Here is a 26,496-nt window from a genome sequence, read left to right on the forward strand (position 1 = left end):
CACCTGTCCTTCCCGGGAATGGCCCGATATGGCCGTGCACGCAGCACGGATCTATACGGGCTGGCTGTTAGTCGTGTGAATGAGGGCAGAAGCTCTTTTCATGCTGAGCTGATCACAGTTGAAAGTCAAATGGCTTTGTGTGCTATTGAGAAGGTTATTAGCTACACCTGATTGAGTTTACAAGACAGTTTTAGGAGGGGGTGATCCTTTTTCCAACTCAATGATTCTGTTATTTATTTATTTTTTTCTGACATGTTGGTGTTATATCTTTCACTTGGATGTTATAAGTTGCAAAAACTGTGTTTTGTCTTCATTTCAGGCTGCAAAGCAACACAATGTGATTATTTTAAAGGGGGGTGATTCTTTTCTATAATCACTCTATAGATGTATTTCTTATGTGTATTCAGCTGTTTGCCTGAAGTTCAGCTTTACTAGCTAGGTATAGGTAAGGGATACATAAGTTAGTGAGGTTTCCCTCAGTCTGTGGCGTGCTGTGCAACTAAATTCACCTTTTACGTTCTCTTTCCATGTTGCACATACTTTCTCTGACTCTTTAGCCGATTATATGATGAGACTTGCTCACCAATTCTGTTGCTGGTGTTGGACTACTACTTTGTAGGTGATAAAGATTTTCAGACGGAGATATATTTTTTTTTTTGGTTGACTATGTGAGAAGCAGAAAAGCCCCGGTAGTGCTGCTGGTCTTGATAACACGTACATGGTTGTGATACATCTGATGTTATAGATAAGAATGTACAGCTGATCCACATGTGTTTATAGGACATAAAACTAAACAGCATGGTACTGTTATCACACTATGTCAACACAGTCACATAGGGGATTTCCATTTTTTTTGGAAATCAGGATAATTGTTTGGGGCCCCTTGAATGAGTGTTTAGAGGATGGGAGTTTATAAGATTTTTGGGCTCACAGTTAGACGTACACAAGTACATGAGGAGGGGCAAGCTACCTCCTCATGTATCACTTGCCCCTCCCTCTTAGAGTGTAAGCCCTCACGGGCAGGGCCCTCAAGATCAGTGGTTAACTTGTTCAACTCATAAAGTTCTTCCTTTACAATTCAATCCTTACATTCCCTTTTTTTTAGTATATGCTGTATGTGTAAAATGGTGTGTCAGATAAACCATGTTCTTTAAGCACTCTGTGTGATGGCACATTGGAGGTGACAGTTTCTCTTTAGGAGCCATTAAGGGTCACCTTTGCACTTCAGTGAAGCTGATCAAGCACAGACCATGCTTGATCAGCTTCAACCCTGGCCACAGTGGTCACTTCCAGGTTCATTCCATGGAGGGAAGATTAGCGGATAGATGTATCAGACGTGATGACTCAGGGATCAATAGGCTGCCGGAGCAGGGGGGGGGGCTGTTGGGATCAGTCTAGCAGCCAGGCAGGGCCGAGGTTCAGGTGACTATATCTTTTTTAATTTTAGACCCTAGACAAAAACGAGCACTTAACCCTTACAGTGCTGGAGTAGCCCCACTGCAAGGGTTAATTTTTATTCTGCCTCGAGTTCTTCTTTAATGATCAGATAAAGATCATCTTTTATACATGGGTACCGTAATGCTTGACTTTTGTATTTTATTCAGATACTTAATTCATAAAAGTGTCAGATCATAGAACCACAGTCCCTGGTGGGTGAATGAATAGATTATCATTTGTAGCCACATCCTCTGTATTTTACTAGTCTGGTCTTTTTACTCTTAGATAACAGTCTAATAATGGTTGTTCTTGTATCTGCAGTCTGTCTTTACTAGAATGGCAGTTGTTAAAGCTCTAGAGAAGATAAAAGAAGAGGATTTTTGGAGGTGAGTTCTGTAAATGTGTCTTCTCAGTACAGACGGCTTTATTAACAGAACAATGTGGAGGAGGAGTAGGCTGGGATCTACCAATTGTTAAGGATCTGCACATTAATCACTTTGTTTTCCCTTCTCTGTCTTGTGTTTTTGGAAGCTGTTCAGACTTCAGAGAACCAGTCTTTACGTAGCCAGCGGAATCTCTCCTTAGATGGTTTTTGTGGGCTGTGACATTAATAACATAATGCTTCTAGTTACTGATGGGAAATTTGCACTGACAAAGCATAGTAAACATTTCTTGAAAAAGCAGAAAATTCTGTTTTTCTGTTGGGGTTGATGGGCAGAATCTTCTGGCGTGTTACATCACTGTTGATACAGTTCTATATATGGTATGAATAGGTGATTCTTACAGGCATATTAGACCTGCTAAAATTGCAAAGATATTTCCAAGCATGTTCTAATTGTTCTCAGAGCTGCAAAATAAAGTGCTGCAGGGTGCTCCATAAATGCACTGGGTTCTGCTGCCCGAAAAAGTTTGTCACTGCAGAAGAAAGGGGGAAGGAGATGATTGGTGCAGGCAGAATTTGCTGATCCCACTTGTTTCAGGGAATAACAATGCCAATTGCCTGATCAGAGTTCCCCTTAAGAGCTGTCAGACAACAAGCATCTTTGTGAAATCACACTCCAGTCCACTTGAAAACTGCTGGATCAGATAGATGATTGTCATCTCATGTCAATGGGCTGCCTAAATGAGCCTGTGATTATATGTATATATATATATATGTATGTATGTATATATATGTATGTATATATATATATGTATATATATATATATATATATATATATATACACACACACACACACTATGTTCCTAAAAGAAAAAAGTGTGCTGTTTTATATTATTTTTGCATTGGAGACAGTAAAGCATTGCAACCACAATCAGTGGATTGCACGTGCAATGCTCTGGCTCCTGCAGGCTCTACTACCACTCCCTATCTGTACCGAGGTACTAGACTTTCAGTTACAGGGGCGGGAAGAAGTATGAATGGACTACAATTGAGGTGACATCACCACACTTGTAATCTATTAAGAACTACAAGTCCATCTGCCACAGTGGAGACAGGACTTGTCATTTCTGTATTCACAGATCCTGTCAAAGGATCTGCAAATTAATGATGCAGCTTTGGGTGCGGAGCCATGCCAGATTAAAAAAAATCAGGTAAGTGGAGGGGGATGGGGGGCTTTTGTTGTGACCATGTGTAATATTACACCATGAATAAGGGTGTAAGATGAAACATGATATTAAAGCAGAACTCCGGGCAAATTGTTCTTAACCCAGCTACCCCTGCACTGTAAGGGTTAAGATCATTTTTGCCTGGAGTAAACATAGCCTTGAAAGGGACACTGTCCTGAGTAGATGATGGGGGTACCTTTGATTAACTCCTCTTTGAGAATGCTCTGGCTGCCTGGTTTTGGTTTCAGTGCTGTCTGAGGAGCTGACCTGGAACAAGTATAGAAATAAGGAAGTTTGAGACTTTTCTGGCACTCATTTAAAGACAGAGTCACTTTAAGTTTCCTAGTGATGCTTGATATTGGGCCTAAGCCCCTCCTGGCATTAATCCCTGCCCAACTCCCAGGCCCCTTTTCAATGAGAGTACCAAGCTGGCCAATAAAGGCACAGTCATTGGATGAGGGAAACTGTTGGGTTTAGTGCCGAAGGGACTTTGGTCTGAAATCAGTGCAGAAATGTCTTCACTAGAAAACTGAAATCAATCTCACATGGGGCACTGAAGAGGTGTTTATTGCCAAGGGATGTAATGGCAGCACTTCTAAATTCTGATATCCAGACTGGATGACAGGTCCACTTTAAGAGTAATATGAGTATTAATGCTCTTCTTTCCTAACTAAAGGAACTAGCTTGTACAATGGCATTTATTAATTATATCTACAACTTATAAACTGTTAGCACTAATGTAGAAATTAATTCCAGGGCACCATACCTTAATTTGTTTTCATTTTTCAGACAGTTTCCATGGCCACCCTCTTCCCCAAAGACAGCCTGTGACGTTGTGGACATGCAGTGCAATCACGCTTCAGTTTTTGTGGCAGGTACCATATTGTTCCTTCAATGGTTTACAACTTTAACCTTCTATGCAGACAATTAGATTTTCACTTTTATGCAACCAAAGGAGTAACTATAGCCTTAGCAGACCATGTGACTACTAGAGGATCCAAAAGCACAGGGGACTCAGCACTGTCTGGCTGCACTGTAATTACTCTGGTAGCGATAGAAGTTGGCTAATACATTTGGAAAGAATGAAATGTATAGTTTGAAAACTTAATATGACTTCTTTGAAAGCAATTTGTATTCTGTATCACTAGAGGAATAGCCTTTAACCTGGAGATTATATAAACCAGAGGACCACTTTATAGTTTTGCTATAGGGCCCCATAGCAGATGGATTTGGTCTGGTGTGCAACTATAGTACACAGCAAACATGAAAGAGAGCATGTGATTGTTTCTTATGTGCAATAATAAATGTGGCCTAATGCCGTGATCTCGGAAATTCATACCTATTTCCACATTGCAGGAAGATATAATAAATACTCTCGGAGTCTACCACAGACCCCTTGGGTTATTGATGGAGAGAGAAAGATGGAGTCTTCAGTAGAGGAGCTGATAACAGAACAGCTTATATCTGTTTTTAGAACTGACAGTAAGTATACCAAGGGGGTCACAAATGTGAAGAGGGTAAAATGTACCCAGTGACAATATTGACTTTGGCAAATGAGGACTGGCAGAGGAAGATTGAGAGAACATTGTTGGTGCTATGTATTGATGTTTGTAACACCTTTTACAGCTTTATAGTTAAAATGACATTAAAGTCTAAAAATGTTTTCCCTCCGCCCCAATGTTAATGTCAGCACTTACCTTAAATGATGTCGCTTAATCTGATCTTCTTCTTTCCTGTCGTTTTCATCTGTCTCTCTAGCGCTGCTGCGGGTCTCCGATCCAGCGCTGACTCCTCTGTCCTTGCTGGCACTTCCTGTCCCATGGTGTCTGCATGCGGGTGCACGCGTCCATAGACTTACCCTGTGTCTCTCCTCGTCTCCCGGCCGAAAATATGAACTGCGCATGCGCCCGCCCCAAGATGCTTTGCAGCCGCCCGAGAATTTTCACATTTCCGGACGGGAGCGCGCGGGGTAGACACAGGTAAGTATTAACCTCTTTTAAAGCGGGTTTTTTCTCTTTTTACACTTTTTGAATATATCTACTGCTTACTAGCAGTAGATAAATGCAAAAAAAACGGAGGGTTTAATAACCATTTAAATCTTAGAAATGCATTCAAGTATCTTAACTATTATCAAAAATGTACCTTATTTAAAAAGCTTTACCTGTTACACAAATAAGGTAAAAAAAAATTTTTTTTTAAACAGGTAAAGCTTTTTAAATAAGGTACATTTTTGATAATAGTTAAGATACTTGAATGCATTTCTAAGATTTAACTCCTGAGTTTAGAGTAGGGATGCACCGTTACTGGTTTTTCAGTATTGACTACGGGTACCGATATTGAAAACCGATTCCGGAACTGATTTGAGGATCTACAGCCGATACACAAATAAGGTAAATTTTTTTTTTAATCGGCTGTAGATCCTCAAATCAGTTCCGGAATCGGTATTCAATATCGGTACCCGTAGTCAATACTGAAAAACCAGTAACGGTGCATCCCTACTCTAAACTCAGGAGTTAAATCTTAGAAATGCATTCAAGTACATTTAACTGTTAACAAAAATGTATCTTATTTGTGTATCACTCGACTGTAGAGCCTCAAATCATCTCTGAATGCATGCTGACACTGTCCTTCCCTCTGGAGGGTGGCTACTGTTGTTCCCCATGGTTAAATACACACAATACCCTAAACTAAAACTTCCCTCTAACTCTTGACCCTTCCCTTCCAAAAGACTTAACATCCACTCTAAAGCTGGGTTTACTCTGGTAGATTTTTAAATTAAATTTCATATAAAAAATCTAGTTCGAACATTTGATAATGTTAATAATAATAAATTCTACTACAGTAGTGTATCGCCAGCTGTATAACAGAATAGAGACCAGCACTGCTGTTATTGCAAGTAATTCAAGATGTAAGCCGCAATTTATAATGATGGTTGGTATGTTTATGTCTTAATATTTTTTAGGCTTTAACTTTTCATCTTCTGGAAGGGAAGATGTGGACGTCAGGACCCTTGGTAAAGGTACTGTAAATTTAAACCCATTTAGGGGAATTTATCAAAACGGGAGCAGAAAAATCTGGAGCATTTGCCTATGGCAACCAATCAGCTTCTCTCTTTAGTTCATTTTAGTTAAGATTTGAAAATAAAAGGTGGATACTGTGCAAGTAATAACACAGCGCTATAGGTAAATTATAGAGTTTCCGTAAAAAAGGTAGGTATAAATTATAAAATAATATATTGCCTTGTTAGGAAGGTATATATATATATCCAAACTTTGTATTAATCAAGTGACAAAAAGGTGTATAGACCTAATTCGTGTTGGTAAATCTAAGCATAAACTTCTACGTGGATACAATGCAACACAATATGAAAAAGTATTGAAAATAATCAATAAAATTATCTCATGAGTGAATAATAAGGGTGAAAATTGCGATAAAGTGACAAAATATCACAAATAACAAAAACCTCAAACCATTGAGTCAACTGGTTAATGAATGAAATTAGCGAATCAAAATTGTATAAGAATAAAACTGTTCCGATATGAAGTAGTGATATACAAATAAGGTGCAAATATTTCCTCCAAAATTCCAATTCGTGATGTAATTTAACAGATGACGAATAATTGCAAAGTGAGAGACTAATTTAGATATCTGCTTCACCAGCTTCTTCTCTGGCAGCCAGAGAAATGACAGCTAAATGCGGTAGTGATGTAATACACATCGCTTCCGCCTTTAGAGAAAGAGGGAAAAGAGGTCAGTGGTGAGGGAAATGCAGATCTCTCCTCTTCCTTTTCTCTACTAGCAGCCGCTGTGCCGGTGTTCTCGGTCCCGGGCAACGCAGGGGGGACAGTGGTGCCTGGGATAACCGGCAACGGAGGGGGGGCTTATCGGGCGTGCCGCACAATGCAGGGTTTTACAAGAGATCGGCCAGCTATAGAGCCAGCCGAGCGCTTGTATGAAACAGCTGTTAACGGCTGTTTACCTTCCCGGTGGGGTGGGCAGGGGTAGGCAACCTTGGCTCTCCAGCTGTGCTGAAACTACAAATCCCATAAGGCATTGCAAACCACAGACATGACTCCCAGAGGCAGAAGGATGATGGGATTTGTAGTTTCAGCAATTGAGGGTGCCAATCATTTTGTCCAGTCCAATTTTGGAGTTTTGCGTGGAATGCGTCAGATTTTTTTTCTCCACTTTTTTGTATCATACCAATACAATCAAAAGAAATAAACATGTGAATGTCTAAACATTTGTAATTGCAACAATTTTCTGCGCAAAGTGGTGCATTATCTGACAGAAATGCAGGGGTGCCAATAATTTTGGCCATGACTGTATACTGTTGATGGATTTTTACTTTGCATGCGTTTAAAAATCCATCACACTCTGAGCTTAGCCCCCTCCTGCTGTCTTTCACTCTGTGATCAGCCAGCGTAAAATCCATCACACTTGCACTGCTCATCCCCACTGCTGTTAGCACCCTAAACAGCCATTGGTGTCAGGAGCTGGTTTTCACTGACAAGTGCAAGATGTGCTAGATTAGCTTCCTCACAACTAGTACATGCAAGTAGAGGGTCAGCTTTTGTTGCTATCAACTTGATATCCATTTTAGGCTGAAAACTATTGTGTGGAGTTTTGTTCCCTCATCAGCTTGTAACAATCCATCACACTCTCACTCATTAGATCCCAAGGTGTCTCTTTTACTTGTGACAATTATACTAAAGAGAGCGATCATCAGAGGGGTGTAAATATTTCCACACAATTCATGGTGGAGATGTAAGGAATATGATTCTACAAAGATAGAACAAGACTTCCTACCGTGTTTCCCCGAAAGTAAGACCTACCCCGAAAATAAGACCTAGTGCTATAGGTCAATCTACAAAGTTTGCAATTCTCTAGTCGGGGAAAAGTAGCAAAACGTAAAAAGCTTTTGCTACATTTCATCTCAAAATATTGGCCGGAGAACAAAGACTTTAAAGATCCCTATCCTACACATGAAACCTTCTGTTGGGCAGCCACTGACTTTATAACAACTGGAGCCACCTTGATTGGCCAGTGGTAGCCTGATCACAGCGACCTGAAATCGGGTAGTACGTTTTGCTTAACAATAGTGTTGAGCAGATCTGGAGGGCTTCCTAGGTGATTTCCCCATTACAGTCACATGCCATGTTCACTAGCTCACTTTCTGCTGTTTTTCTAGGAAGACCCTTTGCAGTTGAACTTGTAAATCCTCATAAAGTTCAGTTTACCAAGCAAGAAGTGAAGGATCTTCAGGAGGTAAGAAGACATTTACAGTGGGATCATGCAATCTAATTTATGCACTTAAGTGAAATTTAAATCAACACAAGGTCAAAGTAACAAACAACAAATGTTTATGATATTCAATCCCAAGATACTTTATTTGGTCTGCGCAAAGAAGACTCGGTAGTTTCATTTTTTTATTTTTTTTTCATGAACATTGAACAACCAGCTTTGTCGTCCTTGTTTTATTGCAGCTTTCTTCCTCTTTCAAGCACATAATCTCGGTGTGGTTCAGACAGGAAAGTATACCTGACCTAGCCCTAAAAACGTTCTTAGGTAGCAGGAACCTCCCCTTTTCATTCAGCTGTCAAATGCTAGAACATCAGTAAATCGCAGATTAACTGATAACATTTAACAGTTGCATTACAAAGACGGAGTTTAGCATGGGAGGGTTGGGGTTTAATCTTAACTTTAACAGAAGACTAGGCCTAGGATGCCTGGGCATTCACAGGGATACTACTTTGAAGACTTTGAAAATGGTAAAAAAACGGAAAAGAAAAATACACCATTACCTGGCTAGGTGGATGTTACACTCTTAAAATAATTGCACTTTCCAGACTGCTCTGCCTATTACAAACTCTCTCAGTAATGATTCCTCAAAGTTTTCTGAAAATGTTCCATAAAGATTTCATCACATTTACCTGGGCAGGAGATTCTCTTTGTGTTTCCATAACATACTACTCTTACCCAAATCTAAAGGAGATGACAGCTATCCTGACCCTATTCTGTACTACACTGCAACACAACTATCCCCCAACATCAACTGGTGCTACCAGCAAGACAATAAGTTATAGGTCTTGACTTATATGTCCATGCCCCTGTCAGGCACACCTTGAGCAGGTGAACCCTTACTCTCTTTCCTCAGAAACCATCTGCTAATCGGCCCTTCACTGAAAACATTTACTGGCGTCTCCCATTAATGGAACGTTCCACAATTTTTCCTCTCCAATATCTCCTATTGGCCATCCCAGCTTTCTACCCAGTCACGGTAAAATATTCAAATATCGGGTCAGACAAAACAAATTTCAAAGCAAACATTTTGTCACCATTAGGGCACAGTAACTAGATTTCTAGGTATGGAGTCAGCTCTTTTTATCTTCCTTGCCTGAGAGTAAGGTGTTTTTATGCCCACGCTTACCACGTTTTACTATCTAATGTTATCAGACTACAGTCTACTTCCAGACTCCTTCCTCCAAAAAGAAAAAGAGGAAAAAGACCTAAATCATATCTTACAGTTCGCACACCGAGCCTCAAAAAGTAACGGATACTAAGAAACTGACACAAAACTTGACCAGATTGTACAGAACTCCAAAAGTGCTATATCACATTTCCTATGCTCCTCTACTTCATCTAGTGGCGGGAATGCCGTGTGAACGGCAATAGCCCAGCTGTACGCTGGGAGCAGGGGCTGACTGGCAACTTTTAGCCCAGGGGGCAAGTACAACCCAGAGGCCCATGGTGCGGCAAAGCTATTCCCTATGTCCCCTATACTTCTACATTTTAGGTCTCGCCTCTTATTCTATGTACGCATTTTTTTTTTTGTATAGTCTACTTTGATAAAAATATGTAATTTCTAAACAGCAGTTTTTCTCATGTAATGTTTGAATGTTATATTATGTTCATTGTCAGACCAGTTCGGCCCTAATCTGCTGATATTCCATTTTTCATCAGTAAAGATTTCTCGTGTTTAATGGTACGCTTTCTTCTTTCTTAAACTGCAGAAAATAAACAGTTCTGATAAAATCAGGGTGAGAGACCTGCAGATAGTCACCAGGTAAGAGTATCTACTAGACTGCACTTCTTTTGCTTCCATCGATTACTAAGGCATTTTTCAGCAGCATTTTATGTTTGTTTTACAGCATGTGTTCTAAACCTAAAAGAAATAAGAATCAGTAGATCAAAATGGCTAAGTTGCATGATTAGTTCCTGCAGAATTAGTGCAGTGTGTGGTTTTGTCTAAAACATTGACACATTTATTGTTATCATCTTTTCTTAGTAACCTGGCATGGTGTAGGCAGTATATAAATAGGTTTTAGATGGGGAAGCTAATATGCCTGTGGACAAGACCTAAATAGGGAAGTTATTTTTCTGAGAGCAATGAGACATTCAGCATGCATTGTGGTCAGGTGTATCCAGCAGAATGAAAAATTGCACTAGCTTGCAGATTCTTTAACAAATTTGTAAAAGCAAGTACCTCTGCAGACTTTCATTATTGCTGGCTATGGAGTGATGAACATCCTGATTATTGCAAGCAAGCTCTGAATTCGGAGCATCACTTTCTGCTATCAGAACATTAATAGCCAAGCCAATGCCTGTGTCTTTGCAAATGTGTAATTTGTTTCTAATTTATTCATTGGCACAGGGATTCAGATACAGTTGAGTTATACTGCCGCCGGGTTAGACACTGGCAAACTGGAAGAATTGTGGGCCAGCCCTAGATGGGGGTATCTGCCCCATCTTGGATCTCTAGGCTCTAAATGTCTTTATTTGAGCATAAAAATTCTGCGTGGAAGCTATCAGGTCTGTCATAGTCTCCCGTCATGAGGGAGATTTTATGGCCTCTGTGGGCATCAAGGATGCTTATCTGCATGTCCCCATTTTTCCAATGCATCAGCGATTTACTGAGTTTTGCTGTGAACTCCCTACACATCCAGTTTGTGGCCCTCTTCCTGCTGGGCCTCTCTTCTACCCCAGAGTACATCCTTTTTCTTCCCCAGAAGAAACTTCAAACTCTCCGCTCCAAGTGTTTGTACTCTTCCGTCCAAAAGTCGCCCAACTCTTGACTCCTGCATGAGAGTTGTGGGGATGATAGTAGTCTATTTTGAGGCAGTCCCGTTTGCCCAGTTCCCCTCCAAAACCCTACAACGCAACATCCACTCATCATGGGAGTTGGTAAAGTCTTTCCTTCCGATGTCTGTCTTGAAAGATCCTCACAATAGATGCCAGCTTGTCGGTGCAAGGGACATTCAGGGCCGGCCTTAGGCCTTTAGGCGCCCTGTGCGAGAAAGCTTTACAGCGCCCCTCAGTGGCCACACCCCCGTAACCACACCCATTTTCCCCAATATCACCATTTAAAGACTCCTATTTTGTAAAGCCGCAAAGAAACATATTAAAAAGTATGATAAAAATAAAACTTTTATTCAAAGGTATTAAACTTGTAGGCACAATAGAAGTATTCTTATCAAATAAAACAACAGAAGATAAACAATAAATGTCAAACTACAAACTACAATAGAGTCTATAAAAATAAAGTGTCAGGATGTCATGCAGTGCATCTAGAAAAGTAAAAATAAAAAACAGAACACAGACCCCGTGCTACATGTAAATTAATGAATTACTATATGTCCGAATATACAAGAAATGTATTCAGTCACATAATAATAATTTGTTTGAGAATGTGTGGCGGCCATGTTGACCACCAGCGTGTTCTGTGAATGCGTACCACCATCTTGGAGGCAGGGAGCATGACGTTACATGACGCCATGCATGCGTGGCGTCAGGTGACCTCACACGCCGATATTGGCTCCACCATCTTGGTGTATACCTAGATATACACCAAGATGGCGGCGCCCAACACGTGCGGTTTTATATGAAGTCATGCGCCCTGCCTCCAGAACACCCCAATGGCTGAATATAAAATAGCATATAAATGTGTTTTGTTTGATGAAACAAATGAAAACTTTTTTAGTTTTCGTTCATTTCATCTGAAATAAATTTTTAGTCTTCGCACTTGTCTAATAATATGTGTAAATAATTTTAAAAAATATGTGAAACTGACAGGATGACAGCGGCTCCGATCTCCTCCCCGCTCGGCCATCCTGACAGCTGCGGGCGCGGCTTCTCTCCCCCTCACCGCTCCGCCATCCTAATCCATATCTGATGGCCAGCGGTGAGGAATATGCGCGTGTGCCGCGCGTTTTTTACCGCGATTACGCGCGTTTCCGAGGGCTATCCCGCTGTATCCTAATGGATACGCGCAACAAATACGCCCCAAAGAAGCACCTGTACTTCTTTGGGCGTAAGGCGTTTTACAGCGCGTTCCTATGCGCTGTAAAACGCCCAGGTGGGAACCATGCCCATAGGCAATCATTGGTTTTCACATGTTGAGCGTTTTACAGCGCGTAGGAACGCGTCTGTAAAACGTCCAGGTGTGAACCAGGCCTAACTGTAATAAAGAATTGTTACTAGTAGAGGAAGTACAGAAAAAAACAGAAATTTTACAGTTGTAATGAGGGGAAATATCTCAGTGCAAACACTGGTTCATGTGTCAACTGTCAAAGGTGGTATTTTCCTTCACTTTGGGGAGATTTTTTTTTCTCATTTCCTATTTGCTTTGAGAATGCTCCTACTTGGGACACTGAGATTTTAAATCCTAACATCACTGTCTAAGAGTAGAAAAAAAAATATCTTGTCTGGGGTTTCGCTGTAACCGTTTGTTTTTCCTTTAGACATTGTCATTCCTTTGGATACATATGCTGCAGGCTAATGTAGTCCTATCTCCCACCTGAAGCCTCTTCCTTTGAAAAGTGAGAACCGTGCTAGAGGGAGGGATGTGACTTCTTTTGAATAAAATAAAGTGGAAGACATTAGAGTACAGTATATGTATTTTTCCTAAGTATGCTTTGGTTGCCTTTGCGACAGGCTTTATAAACTGATTCAGCTGACACTTGAAAAGAAGAGACATATCTGTTGTTGAATTAGCTATGATTGAGACTAGGCAAACATAGTGCAGAGTGAAAGAGACATTGAAATATTGCTTTGTTATAGGGAGGCGGTTTCTCATATGAAGGAAGGGGAAGAAGAGAAGACAAAATGCTACAGCGCTCTACTATGGACGGAAAAAAACATCAAAAAAGAAGATCTTGAACTTCTAGATAATCTTAAGGTTCGTGCTTTCTGTCTCTGTCCATAAATAAAGAACACTTCAGTTCAAGAAATGTGTTACATTTCACTACCATATGGGAAAACAAAGGATTGGCCACGCCAAGCTTCCATGGAAGGACCTCCCTACCTTACTTTTTTCAGGCTCCAAAGTATGACGCTAATTGGATTCCTACTACTTTCGTCAAATCTCAATAATGGGCAAAATTATCAAGACACATTATGAAAAAGCAGTGAAATTAAAACAATGTTTTAAGTCATTTTAGATAGAGTAGGGAATGCATACCGTAGGTGAACTGGGAACCTTTGGCCCGGGGCAAACACAATTAACTAGCCCTTTGGAGGTAGGGACAGATTTCTGTGAGCTAAATAAAGTGTACCACACAAAGTGTGCCTGGTCCTGCACTGGTTGTTGACATCTCAGAGCTGCAAAGGAAGTTGGTGCTGGAATTTATCTCGATCAGGTAAATCTCGGTGACAGTGGATTCCACTTTGATCAATAATGAAGAATTTCCACTCATTGCCACTAGTCCCAACATTTTTATATATCTGTACTAAACTGGGAGTGAATGGTCCTATTCCTGGCCCAGTCCTCCTCTAAGGTAATAGGTATAAACCCTGTAAATTATTTTGCCATCTTTGTCCCATTGAGGAGATTTACCCTTCTGTCCTGTTGATGTTTTTCCCATAGTACCATTTTTGGCCAAAGTTTTAGTGCATCCCTAGTCACATAGTCTTATTGGAGCACAGTTGATAATATTGTACCCTATATTGACAGGGACTTTTAATAATTGTGACATCAGAATCGGATATTTACTTGAATTTCATTCATGCAGTAATCTGTATGGATGTTAATGATATAACTTGGCCATACACTTAGTACTTTTTATAACTAATTGTGTTTTGATTTTGGTAATAAAATCACAAGTTAAAAAAATGATTAAATGGATAAGGCAACCATACAGCAAACTTTTGAGTTTAGCCCATGAAGAGGGAGTGGATATCTTAATAAAATTTCAGGAAACTATGTTTTATTTAAAGATGCATTTGTGTGATATGTTTCTTAAAAACAGATGTGGTAATGAAAGACCAGTGCATGTGTGTCCAGCAGAAATGCCTTACAGTCATAAATGTAGAGTGTTCTACTGGAGAGAAAGATGTTAATGGATAAGGGGTTCCACATTGCTGGGTATAAGGAACTCCACCAAGCATATTGCATGAAATTGTCTCGCAGGCTGCCGTGTATTTTGCATATACAGTAAGTAAACTTTATGAAAGTATCTCGGAGAAGAATTATCAGCCATTTGGTGTAGCAGCAAATTATATATCAATAGGGTTTATTAAGGGACACAGGAATTCAGTGACAGTTGGATTATACTGGGTTATCCTCCTACAGGGGCATTTGGACACTAGCAAACGAAAAATTAGTGAGCAGCCCCATATAACCCCTCCCACTCCCATCATCCTTCAATTATTTGCTAGTGTCCTGCTCAGAAAAGTCTAACTTTTTTTAACTAGCTATTTTTTTCCTCACATTTGAATGCAAAAAGGGAAATACACTTGAATGAGACCGTAGCAGCCCTTATTGAGATAGTTTCTACCAAAGTAATTACCATTCTAGGCTCTTTCATGGTCTCAAAGACTGCCAAGACCTCTCGGTGCACCTGTCATTTCATGTCCTCCTTTACTGAGACTTCAAGAACTCTGACAGTGTTTTCATACCTCCCAAGGGGCTATCCAACCTGTACCCATTTGAGGAGTATTTTGTTACGAAATGGACTGCCCCCTGCTGTGGGCAGTTTCCGACCTTAAAGAAAGTCTTAATCATCCCTGTGGAAGATGCACCTTTGTTCAAGGACATAGTGTTTGGAGGCCCTCTTAAAGACTATTTACTTTGGTTCTTTTCTCATAAAAGTCTCCTGTGCATGAACATGAGGAAAACTCTTTGGCTGCAGAACTGGCATGTAAAAAGTGCCCCTGCTTTGCATGCCCTTCAAGAGATAGTCTCTTTGGAGTTTCCTTGGGACACACCTTTAATGATTCTGCAGTGGGGTAAGAATATCTATCTGGCCCAGAGAAGAAGCCTAGGGCTCAGCCTCGGAAAGGCTTACCCTTCCAGGAAGGTTTCCTTTTGTTACCTCTAGGCCCAAAATTCTAAAGCCAACAATGTCTGCTTGCAAACCCTGGACTTCTTCAGCATGACGGGCACCACCACTTTCCAAAGTTTGGGATGTTTGTTAGCCTTTGTGGACATTTGATCAACCAGCATTTTGGATTCTAGAGTAAGGGAGGTGGTTTCCATGAGCAACAAGCTAGAACCCTCTTGTTGGTTTATGTCTTCCAACCTGCCTGTTTCACTGCACAGATTGGCAGATGTCAGTGTTGCCCTGGCAGGTCTTCCGGAGTAAGGTGTTTTTTTGCCCCAGTGCCTTTGGAGGAACGGTTCCATGGGTTCTACTCCAACCTGTTCATAGTCCCCAAACCGAAATGGAGCATCTGCACCTCTCGGTGCTCCATCTTTTATGTCAAGGCCTCAAAGTCTTCATTCCGGTCCACAAATTCCACATGGAATCCACCAGGTCTGTCATAGCCTCTCTCCTTATCAGGAAGATGTTCTGGCCTTTGTGGACATAAAGAATACTTACTTGCATGTCCCCATTTTTCCAGGGCATCAGCAGTTGCTTTGCTGTAGGACTCCTTCACTTCCAGTTTGTGGCCCTGCCATTCAGCCATGTTTCCATATTTAATTCATTGTGGAATATCTGGACAACTTCTCGTGAAGGGAACACTCAGCACAAGTTCTGGCTGACAACGTGGATTGGACATTTCAGAACTTGCAAAGGTTTAGTTGGATCCTGAACCTTCAGAAGGTAGCACAGTTTTTCTTCCGCAGGAGAAACTTCTAAGTCTCCACTTCCAGACTTGGACTCTTCAGTTCAGGAGTCATCTGACTCTCTGTTTTTGAATGAGTGTTCTAAAACTTATGGGAGCCACTTTTGAGGCAGTCCCATTTGCCCAGTTCCACTTCAGACCTCTGGAGGGCAAAAAGGATAAGTGCACTTTGTTTTATAGTGCTCTTATCCTTTGAGGAAAGGGTTACATCCTTTCCTGTAAAGGCACACTTTAGTAGATCTGTGGGTACTTCTTGGACATTTCAACTTCAGGCTACTGTTTCTCAGGTTTGGAAAGCTGCGTCCTGGCCTTCTGTTCACACATTCTCCACACATTCTCCAAGTTCTATTATGTAGATGATCATCCCTCTTCTGATGCCAGCTTTAGGCGTAAGGTCCTTTTTAGGTCGCATTTTGAGCTACAGGCATTCCCCAGGTCTGTTTTTTTGTGGGCCTTTTAGTATTTTGTGGGCCTTTTTAGTATTTTGTTGCTGTTGCCCACCTTTTCAGTTGGACTGCTTTTGCATGTCCCAACAGTCATTGAATTCCTGTGTCCCTCAAATAAATGCTTAATAAAATTGGATCTTTGCGCTTACTGTAACATCCAACTCTTGTAGTTTATTGAGGGACACGGGTCCATCCCTTTGTGTCTATGGTCATGCTTCTGGTTCTGCTTTTCCACCAAACTGAGAAATGCTGGGAATAGGAGGGATTACACTGGGCTCATTTTTTTTTTCTTTTGCCGTGTCCAAATACTCCTGTACTGTGGTGTGTGGTCCTTTGCACACCATACCAATATCCCCATTTAATTGGGTTCTGGAACAACTGATGGATAGCACCACATCGTAATAGTAAAGGATATGTTGTCCTCACACCATTTAGCTTTAGAATCTCATTTTTATTAAGTAACACATTGCTGACAAAGGGACCTTGCGCAGTTCCAAAACTGCAATTTTTTTCATGTTGTGAAACCATCAATAAAGATGTGATTCTGAAGTTATAAGATGTGCAGACAACATATCCTTTACTACTACCAATACTCCTGTAGGTGGCAGTTAGCCCAACACTCTTTGAATTCCTGGGTCCCTCAAAGAACTCCTTGAAATTGAATTTTACAGAAAGTACAAAACTCCCATTTGTCCTTCCCTTCTTACATGCTGCAAAAAAAAAAAAAAAGAGTTGGCCTCTCTGGTGCCTCCACATGTTTAGGACTTAATAGGCTGTTGTTCCATGCCAGGCTTGGCTGTGCAGTGTTAATTGTGATTAATTACAGTATGTTAGATATTAGGGAGGGAATCTTAGGAATGCACTTATGGGCCATGTCACCATAGCAATCCTGTCACTGGCACCTCGCCAGCAACAGGATCACTTAAGGGACCTCTTGCTGACCCTACACTGGCCAAAATGCTAATAAATGCTTCAAGCAAGGGAGAAGTGATGGAGCGACACCTCACTGGTTTGTTTAACAAGGAAGCAGCAATATAGAAACGGTTTAATTACACAAGCACAGATCACTATTGTCACCATCGGAAAACCGCCCGGAGACTTGCTATATAGCCATGACTGGAGTGTATGCATGTAGACAGATCACAAATAGGGTACAGGAGAATATCGGCACTCGCATGCAACAAAAGGGTGAAACAAAGTTGAAAAGTATTTTTATGACTCAGTGCTTTTAGCAAATTAAATGTCATTCAGTTAGGATTTCCATCTACACTATACAGTAAATCTTTAGATCCATGATGCAGCATATTTACTTCAAATAACAAAACATTTATTTCAGGAGTTGAAGATTGTACAGAAGACTCCTCTTCGTGTTCTTCACCGGAGGCCTCTGGCACCAAGAACACGTGTGATCCATACCATGAATACAAAGTATGTAGATGAGCACCATTTTCGATTGTATTTAAAGACACAAGCTGGGACGTATCCTTTTTCAGTACCAAAACATATATTTTGCTTTTATGCAAACTTAATTGAAGTATATCACTGGTTGACTTAGGTAGACATAAAGTTATAGCTTCTTTAGTCTATTCAGATCACTGTCTCTGGACACACCTTAGATGCATCCAGGGACAGTCACCTATTCCAAACTGCATGTAATCGTATCACATACAATTACATGCTAAGTGCTGGTTACAAGTGTGGCCGCTGTCACCCGGTCATTAAAGTGGACCTTTATCCATATCTTTAAAATAACAACAACGGCTCCTTTTAGAGATTTTTAATAATGACAATCTACAAACACATACTTCTAGATAATTGCTGGCTTTGTATTCTTTGCATACCTTATTTTCTTTCCCAGTCTTCTGACAGTGGCCATGTTTACTATGGGAAGATTACTAACTCCCCATTTACTTCCTGAAACTCTGGCACATGTGACTAGGACATGTGACCATGCACATCATTTCAGGGGAGGAAAATGCCTTTCCCTGAGATCTCCTGAGATTACAGATAAGATTTCCCAGCAATGCTCTGCTAATGTAACCTTCCCAAGATGCAACGCATTGGCAGGTTACATCATTTGTGCCAGAACTGGACCAGGATGTAGATGAACTCTATTTATAATTAAATGAAAAACAAATGTGTTTAACGAATGTAAGATGATTTTATATCACCATGCAGAGCTGCATGCTGATGTGACTTTGAGTAAAAGGGGTAAAGGTCCACTTTAAATGTTGATTACTGCATTCTGTGATGATCCTGTTTATTGTAAGCAACCGTATGTTTTTGTTTATTTTAGGAGATGTTTTCTTGAGATTTGTCCTCCTAATCAGGTCACACAATGCTAAAAAATAAATAAATATCTGACATTATTATCTTGAAAATACATAATTTTCCTTTCCTTTGGTACTCTCCATAACTCTTAGTACAAGCAATCATGCTCTTAGACTGAAGTTTCTAATTTGTGCAGTCTAAGCCGCATTATAGAGGAGTCCATGCAGATTGCACTATACATGGTATTAGCAGCCTCAGTCAAATGAGCAGTGTGTTACGGAAGGAACAAGATGTCATCAAAGTGCACATTCTATAGGTAGCCATACTTCTAGGTCACCTTTTTAGTTTTCATATATTTGTAGATTAGTTGTTAGCAGACAATTGATAATGTTCCAAGTTGCCCAATTTGCTCTTTTACTGGAACAATACAAATTACAGCGTGCGCCAGCCACAGCTTTTAAATAGATGAGGGAAGAGTCAGGATTCAGATTTATATTGCTAAATAAACGGTTATATAACTACAAACTTACAAACGATTTATAGTGATAAATGTCGTCCTATATACAGTGATAACATTGTGAACAGGACAACAAATGAGAACTGCAGCAGGGACACAGAAACAAATAAACACTTTTTGGGAGATTGTGGAAGCTACAACCTCTATTGGGGTTTTTTTGCGTTTGGAGTCCCTGTTAGGAAGGTTTCTACTCACTTCCTGTCCCACTGACAACAGCCATTGACAGCAGTAAAAACCTGCCCAAGAGTTCTTCCTCAATACCTTTGCAACACTATGGGGGTACAGGGAAATTGGCAAAGTAACACCCGCTGTTATATTCAACTTTCACAGTCATAACTGCCTGGTGCTTCTGTGTAAAGGTGAGTGCGAGTCCCTCCCAGGATGCAGTGCATGGGCCGGAGTAGCTAACGGTCAGGCCTGAACACTGTCACTCGATGAAGAGGACCCGTGCAAGGGCTGACACTAAGCTAACACAGGGTTTGACTCCCATTTCTAATGGAGGAACAGAACGCCATTAATGAGAGTTTAAGCGGATGGGGGGCTGGGCTTTGAAGAGACTCTCGTCACTTTGCCCTGAATAAAAAAAAGAATAGGCAGTAAATAATTGTGCTGGAATGAATTGGGAGCCACCAAGGTCAGTGAGAAGTATGAGAAGGTGATCGCTAAAGACCGGGAAGGAACCCCCAAGCTTTACCTCCAGTCTTGCAGTTTTACAGGGTCTGAAATTGCATACTCTGATTTCAATGCACACTGTGAGCTTCCTCCAATGTGCATTAGATGATGGTGAGATAGAGACCTCAACTTCTATGGCTGAGGGCTATGTCTGGCACCCCCACCTGCCATGACTATCCTGAATTGCTTAGGGAAGTCTGAGACCTGGTGATGATATCACTGAGACTAAGATAAGGTGTGTAATGAAAGTGGAAAGTTTCATTAACATGTGATGAGGGCAGAAAGGCGGAACCAGGAAAGGCAAAAACTAAGCAGATGAAACTTCAGCTTTAAGGAATTACCTGGTAAATGACAAGAAATTCCATAGAAATATTACCATTGAATTTGTGTGCATTCCACCAGTCTAGGGCACGTGCAGTGTAAACCAACCAGTTTTTTCTTCATATATAACATTCGTCAAACCCTTTAAATACCTGAACACACATCTCACATTGACTAGTAGTTTGAATGTCAGATAAACTTGCACAGGGACCTAATCTATGACCTCCTAGATAGCACTGGCACAATGACTTGTATTTGGATGTTCTCCCCTTGACAACGCCTTCATCAGCTTTTCTTATTAGGACAGCACAGTCTTTGTTCAGACATTATCCAGGCTCAGACTACAATGCAGTCCCAGAGATATTGGATATTAGAGATATTGGAAATGCTTCCTCCTGCTTGCCATAAACTTCTGGCATGATCTCAACTCAGGCAAGTCACTTGACTGCGGCTTATGCCTTAAGTCCTCATTCATACTAAGCATTTTGTAGCGATTTTTCTGCCCGAAAAAAAACGCCCCCACAAAATCCCCATTCATTTCTATGGCCATGTTCACATCTAAGCGTTTTGTCGCTTGTAGCAAAACGTCCGTCACTGGAAAAAAGTACAAAAGCTTCTTTTCGGCAGAGTCTGCGCTTCTTGCCCCATAGCCTTCAATGTAAGTGCTCAAAAACGCACATTTGCTGTGTTTTGCTGCGGTTATATGCGCACTTACCCATTCACATTAATGTGTCACAATCTGCAAAAAACACATAAAAAGCAGCATTTTACATGAAGTTTCTGCTGCATTTATTTATTTTACTGTTGGGGGCTTTGGGAAAATATCAGGGGTCTAAACAGAACCCCGATATTTCCCTTTTGAAATAAAAAAAGAGATGGAGTCCTCAATCTCTTTTTTTTTTTTTTCTGCAGCCCCAGCACTCAACAAATGAACAGGAGGCATTTAGTACAGAGGCTTCCTGTTCATTCACTTACTATCAACCCAGTTATGAATGGACAGGAAGCCTCTGTACTGATCTGCTTCCTGTTCGTTCATAAAGTGAGCAGATAGTAAATATTTACTATGCCCCTATTCATAAATGAACAGGTAGTGATGTAAAGCACTTCCTGTTCATTCATAACTGTGCACATAATAATCACTAAGTCCTCCGTTGTTTACAAACACCTAGTGATCAGTACTGATCACATGGTGTTTGTTCTGCACAGGGAAGGATCGGTAAATATTTGACTTTTTTTACCAATCCTCCGCTCTCCATCCTGAGCCGCTCCACCTGTTGCCGGAGCTCTCCCCACACCAGCAGCGGGCTCCCGGCAGGGAGGAGAGAGCTGCAGAGCGGCGGGATCAGTGCCAATCCAACAGTGGTGGGGACAGGGGAGGTTTGGGGAGAGCTCACCGCTGGGCACCCCTCTATTTGGACTGCTTTTGAACGTCCCTACGTATCCGATTTCTTCAGAGCTGTGTCTCTTAATGGAGGGTAAAGAGAGTAGGATTTTGTTCTTACGATATAATCCTTATCTCGGAATCCATTGAGGGACACGGCTCCCTCCCCTCATGTCCTTATATACTGCTTGCTACAACTGACAGATTTGAGGCGCGAGGGGTTATGTCCCTAAAGTGGCAGGGTTTTCATTTTTGTTTGCCTAGTGTCCATTTCTCCTAGAGGCAGCAGCATAACCCTATGTATCATATTTCTTCTAAGCTGTGTGCCTCAATGGACTCCAAGAAAAGGATTTTACAGAACAAGATCCTATTTACAAGATCAAAATCATATTTTTCTAGAATTTACACATTTTTGGCAGAAATGTATATTCATAGTATTCTCTCTACTCCCAACTACATTTGTTATTAGTCCTGAAGAAGGTAGTGCAGCTCCTCGAAATGCGTTGGCTCTCTTAGAACCTTCAATAAACATTCTAACTATATAAATGTATATGCCATGTGACTATATATGCTGCATTATAATACATTCTTTTTGACACAGGCACTGCCTGTCCTGATGGAGTAGAGCAGGGGTAGCCAAACTCCGGCCCTCCAGCTGTGGTGGAACTACAAATCCCATGAGGCATTGCAAGATTCTTACTACCACAGACATGACTCCCGGAGAGGGATCATGGGATTTGTAGTTCCACCACAGTTGGAGGCCCGGAGTTTGGCTACCCCTGGAGTAGAGCATTCGTATTCTGTCTGTTTCACTTCAGCTGTAAAAAGATGACAGGGTTTTTACTATTTCCTACTGTTTGAAACTAATAAAAAAAATATGGGGCTATAAATACCCTTAAAGTGACATTAAACCCTCTGGTTTTTTAACATAAACCAATACTGTAATGTGTGCCTTACTGTAATCCATGGTAGTTTCCCTTCTCTTTGTTGCTCTTCCTTTTTAAATCCTCATGTCTTCTCATGCTGGGGGAAAACTTCCCTTTGCAGCTGAGTGCCTCTTCCTGTAGTGCTGGCTCAGGTTGTGAACCTACACACAGACACCATGTATCCATTCCAGAGACAAGGCAGTCTGCTGCAAAACAGAAGTTCTGCCCAGCATGAGAACAGATACAGATTTAAAAGGAAGAGCAGCAAAGAGAAGGGAAACAACCATGGATTACAGTAAGGCACACATTACAGTATTGGTTTATGTTAAAAAATCTGAGGGTTTAATGTCACTTTAAGGCATAACCTCTAGCCTCTAACACAAAAATTGACCTAGGCCACCTACAACCTACAGTTTCTATCAATGCAAAGAAGAAATTAAAACTTGTGGAAGATTGATCTGGTGAGTTTGAATAATGCCAAAATTAATTACTGGTTGAGCGTTACCACCCTAAAACTTGCCATAACGTAACCTAACCCCTAATATTTAACCCCTAAATGACTGTGCTTATCAGACTTTAATGTGTCGGTGCTGAGTGCTGTTTGTCCTGTACTTAGATCTGAGTGCCAAAATCTACTGATGTGTGGTTCACATAAATAATATTCTAACCTGTCCAATAAATTTTGCTCCCGCCAAGATAGGTCGGGGCCAGTCTGACTTGGTGAGGGTTCTTTAATTTTTATGACCAGCTTTATACCCCAAGGTTGAAACAAGACTACTAAAACTTTTGTATAGCATAAATACTGTATGTGCATGTTAGCTGATATTGGACCGATTGTGATACACCTTATAGGTTTTTGTAGCACCGCATGTCAATTTCTATAAATGTACTTAACTCATCACTAGCTATATAAAGGAATTTGTTCATGGTGACTTTGGGAGAACTGTTCCAAATATTGGGTTACTGATGAAGACTACTGCTGATATCTTGGAGCTGGATGTGGAGGTTAGTTTATTTTGTTTTTTTATTTTTGTAACGTGTTGCCAGTTCATGTCTAGATAGTATGTTTACATATGGCAAATGGAATACTTGAACTTTCAAATGTACTTGATTTAGTATTGTCTTATTTGGTTTGTATGCTGCACTGCATGCATGTAATCATTGGAGATCGCAAAGTACGGAGACTGAGAACAAGGGAGGAATCAGGAATCCCGGAAATATACAGGGTATATTAAACAGACTGTACATATCATTTATCCTTTTAAATGTTCTTACATTTTCTTGGTGTGTGCTTTAAATTGCAGCATAGGGTTGGAAAACCATACAAGCAAGAGAATTTAGTATTTATATGAAGAACATTTGGTGATTTTATATTGGGTGCATTCATGTTGTAAGTTACATCACAGTACAACATACTTTGTTTTTAATATACTGTATGTAGTGTATGTTCCATAAGACTATCCATAAATACCTCTATGACTATTAGTAGGTAATTTTGTATTTTTCCAAATGATGAACATCCCACAGACTATATACTGATGCCGTAATGAAATGAAAGAAAGCAGTGCCTCTGCTGCACTAAAATTCCTAACAGTGTTGTCAGCCCTGCCTGCCGGGCTACAGAACTCTGTCTGTCCCAACCACCTCTGTCCCATTCCACACATGTACATTGATTTCTTTCCCAGCAAAGCAATGCTGCTTTATTGACCAACAAAAGCCTGCCCACACACTGTGTGTAGGGAAAAGCCTCTAGGAAAATGTAGTTCTGGGAGAGTGCCTATGTTAATAGTAGCTGAGCTCCCAGCAGCTGCCCCTGCAAGAATTTTACAACCCTGACGATGATCTCACAGGGAGCAATAAAAGAAATAAAAGTTTTGGTAGAACATGCATTTAGAAGGGGTAAGGGATGTTTGGGCTTAGACCCGGATAATACTTGGACATGCATTTTATTTCTCACTGGATGGGAACACATTAAACCTTTTTTTGACCCTATGTAGAAGAGTAGACAGTAAGTGAAAAAAGGATATATGTATCTAGACTAATATTTAGCTGCTGGTGTGCAGATTTCCTGCTGTGGTTGTTATATATAGTGTAAGGTGAGGAGGGATCTACAGGTGTATAAAAGAGGAAGTGAAAGTCACAGCGGAAATAAAACAGCACCTGTCATGTTCTCTGCAAGTCTTTCCCTGATACTGTTTGGGTGTTACTATGGTTGGTGCTATACAGTCTGTTAGACTTTAGTTACTGCTGATAAGCCAGTGAGTTACCTCATTAACATGGAAGTCAATGCAAAATCCTATTTCATCTGTAGCAATCCTTACCCCTTATCATTGTGGCTTACATTTACATTTTATGAGTAATCAGCTTATATTTTTTTTCCTTCCCTGCTTCCCACGCTCATGAAATATGCTAATTATTTTTTACCTTTTTATTACATACACTACTTTTCAGACCCAGTGACGTCATCCATGGGTCTCTGTGCTTCTGTATGCAATGCGGGCAAAACGGATGGTAGGAGGGGCCTGCGGGTTACTGTGCATAGCTTCTAGAAAACGTCACAGCACCATGCCTTAGTGCTACTCTAGTTAATCAAGAGCTCCCAGCCCTGATTCAAGCAGTGGGCTGGCTCTTGGCAGGAGTTATGCAAATATCAAAATGTCTGGATAGATGTTAGTCTTGAGGAGTAGGTGTTCCTAGGCAGGATGTATTTGCATGCAAACTACTCTAAGTAACAGTCTGCATTGAAAGAACAGAACTTAATTTAAAAAAAAAGACCAGCATCAGTAATGCCTAGATAATACTGGATGTCCTTCGGCCAGAAAATGAGGCTGGCTCTTTCTGACTAGCTGCAGCTCCTAATGCACATTGTGAGAAGCTCACTGAAATTGCAGAGTAAGCAACTTGAGTACAGGAGAGGAGTCTGTACAACTGTGCAAGGTTAGAGGTAAGGCTGAAGTTTAAATGTAAGCACTGTCCTGATCTGGGTTCCTATGGACGTTGCTAGTGGCACCACAAGGATTCTGCGACTTCTGGTGCCACCACGGATAACTGTGTACAATGGCAGCGGAACCCACCATTGACATTGAGAGCCTCTCAACCTCTCCCTCTACCCATAGAGGCTATTTGGTGGCATAATACTTCCCTGGGTTTAAGTAGTATTCAATTCTCAAACATTTTATCAATAATGAATCTGGATCAAACAAATATTCATTACTCAGTAAAGTATTTTTTTACACTTTTACCCAAGCACACACAGTCAACATATTTCTGAACAGTTGGCTCTAACTCTCTCAGCTCGGTGTCTCTGAACTTCCTGTTGAGTACAAGGTCACAAGGAACAGAGCAGTCAAAGGGGGAGAGAGGGGAGCAAGGGAGAGGGGAGTAGCTTGCCTTGCGGTGCTAGTGTGTATGTGGAGACACGCATAACTAGTACACACAAGGGTGGCTCCATAGGGCCCTGGGAGGGAAAGGAGCCCCCCTAATACCGGATATCAGGACCAATGCTCAGGGGACCAGCTGACTGTGCAGGAAACTAAAACTTTTAAAGCAGTATTAAAGGCTGGGTGTTTTTTTACCTTGATGCAATCTCTGCATTAAGGCAAACAAAAAAAACAGTACTTTTGTGAAACCCCCCATCCCCCCCACACATTCCTGTAGCCGCTTGCATCCTCCGCCACGACTGGGAATATACTCTGGTTCCCTGAACTTCCTGGTTTTGGGGGAGGGTACCGAGGGCAGAGGAGCAATAGGTGCCTTCTGCTGTCAGTCAAACTGTGACTTCAAGGGTGGGGACATGGCCGGCCGCATGATGTATGTGTCTGTAGATGCACACAGCTAGGTGCTGGCACAGC

At 41.0% G+C, this 26,496-nt stretch overlaps 1 protein-coding gene across 1 annotated transcript in view; it reads left to right on the top strand.

Moving 5' to 3' along the window:
- Positions 1 to 26,496, top strand: part of PUS10 (pseudouridylate synthase 10) — a 60,880-nt gene that overhangs the window by 30,840 nt on the left and 3,544 nt on the right. Inside the window, exons 9-17 of the mRNA XM_018555770.1 lie at positions 1,759 to 1,823; positions 3,836 to 3,921; positions 4,403 to 4,528; positions 6,009 to 6,065; positions 8,238 to 8,314; positions 10,060 to 10,112; positions 13,106 to 13,223; positions 17,894 to 18,036; positions 23,551 to 23,650. Coding sequence (XP_018411272.1) covers positions 1,759 to 1,823; positions 3,836 to 3,921; positions 4,403 to 4,528; positions 6,009 to 6,065; positions 8,238 to 8,314; positions 10,060 to 10,112; positions 13,106 to 13,223; positions 17,894 to 18,036; positions 23,551 to 23,650 — 825 coding nt within the window. The remainder of the gene's footprint in view (positions 1 to 1,758; positions 1,824 to 3,835; positions 3,922 to 4,402; positions 4,529 to 6,008; positions 6,066 to 8,237; positions 8,315 to 10,059; positions 10,113 to 13,105; positions 13,224 to 17,893; positions 18,037 to 23,550; positions 23,651 to 26,496) is intronic.

This window comes from Nanorana parkeri, unplaced genomic scaffold, assembly GCF_000935625.1.
Source record: "Nanorana parkeri isolate BGI_ZX_2015 unplaced genomic scaffold, ASM93562v1 scaffold11, whole genome shotgun sequence".
Classification (NCBI taxonomy): domain Eukaryota; kingdom Metazoa; phylum Chordata; class Amphibia; order Anura; family Dicroglossidae; genus Nanorana; species Nanorana parkeri.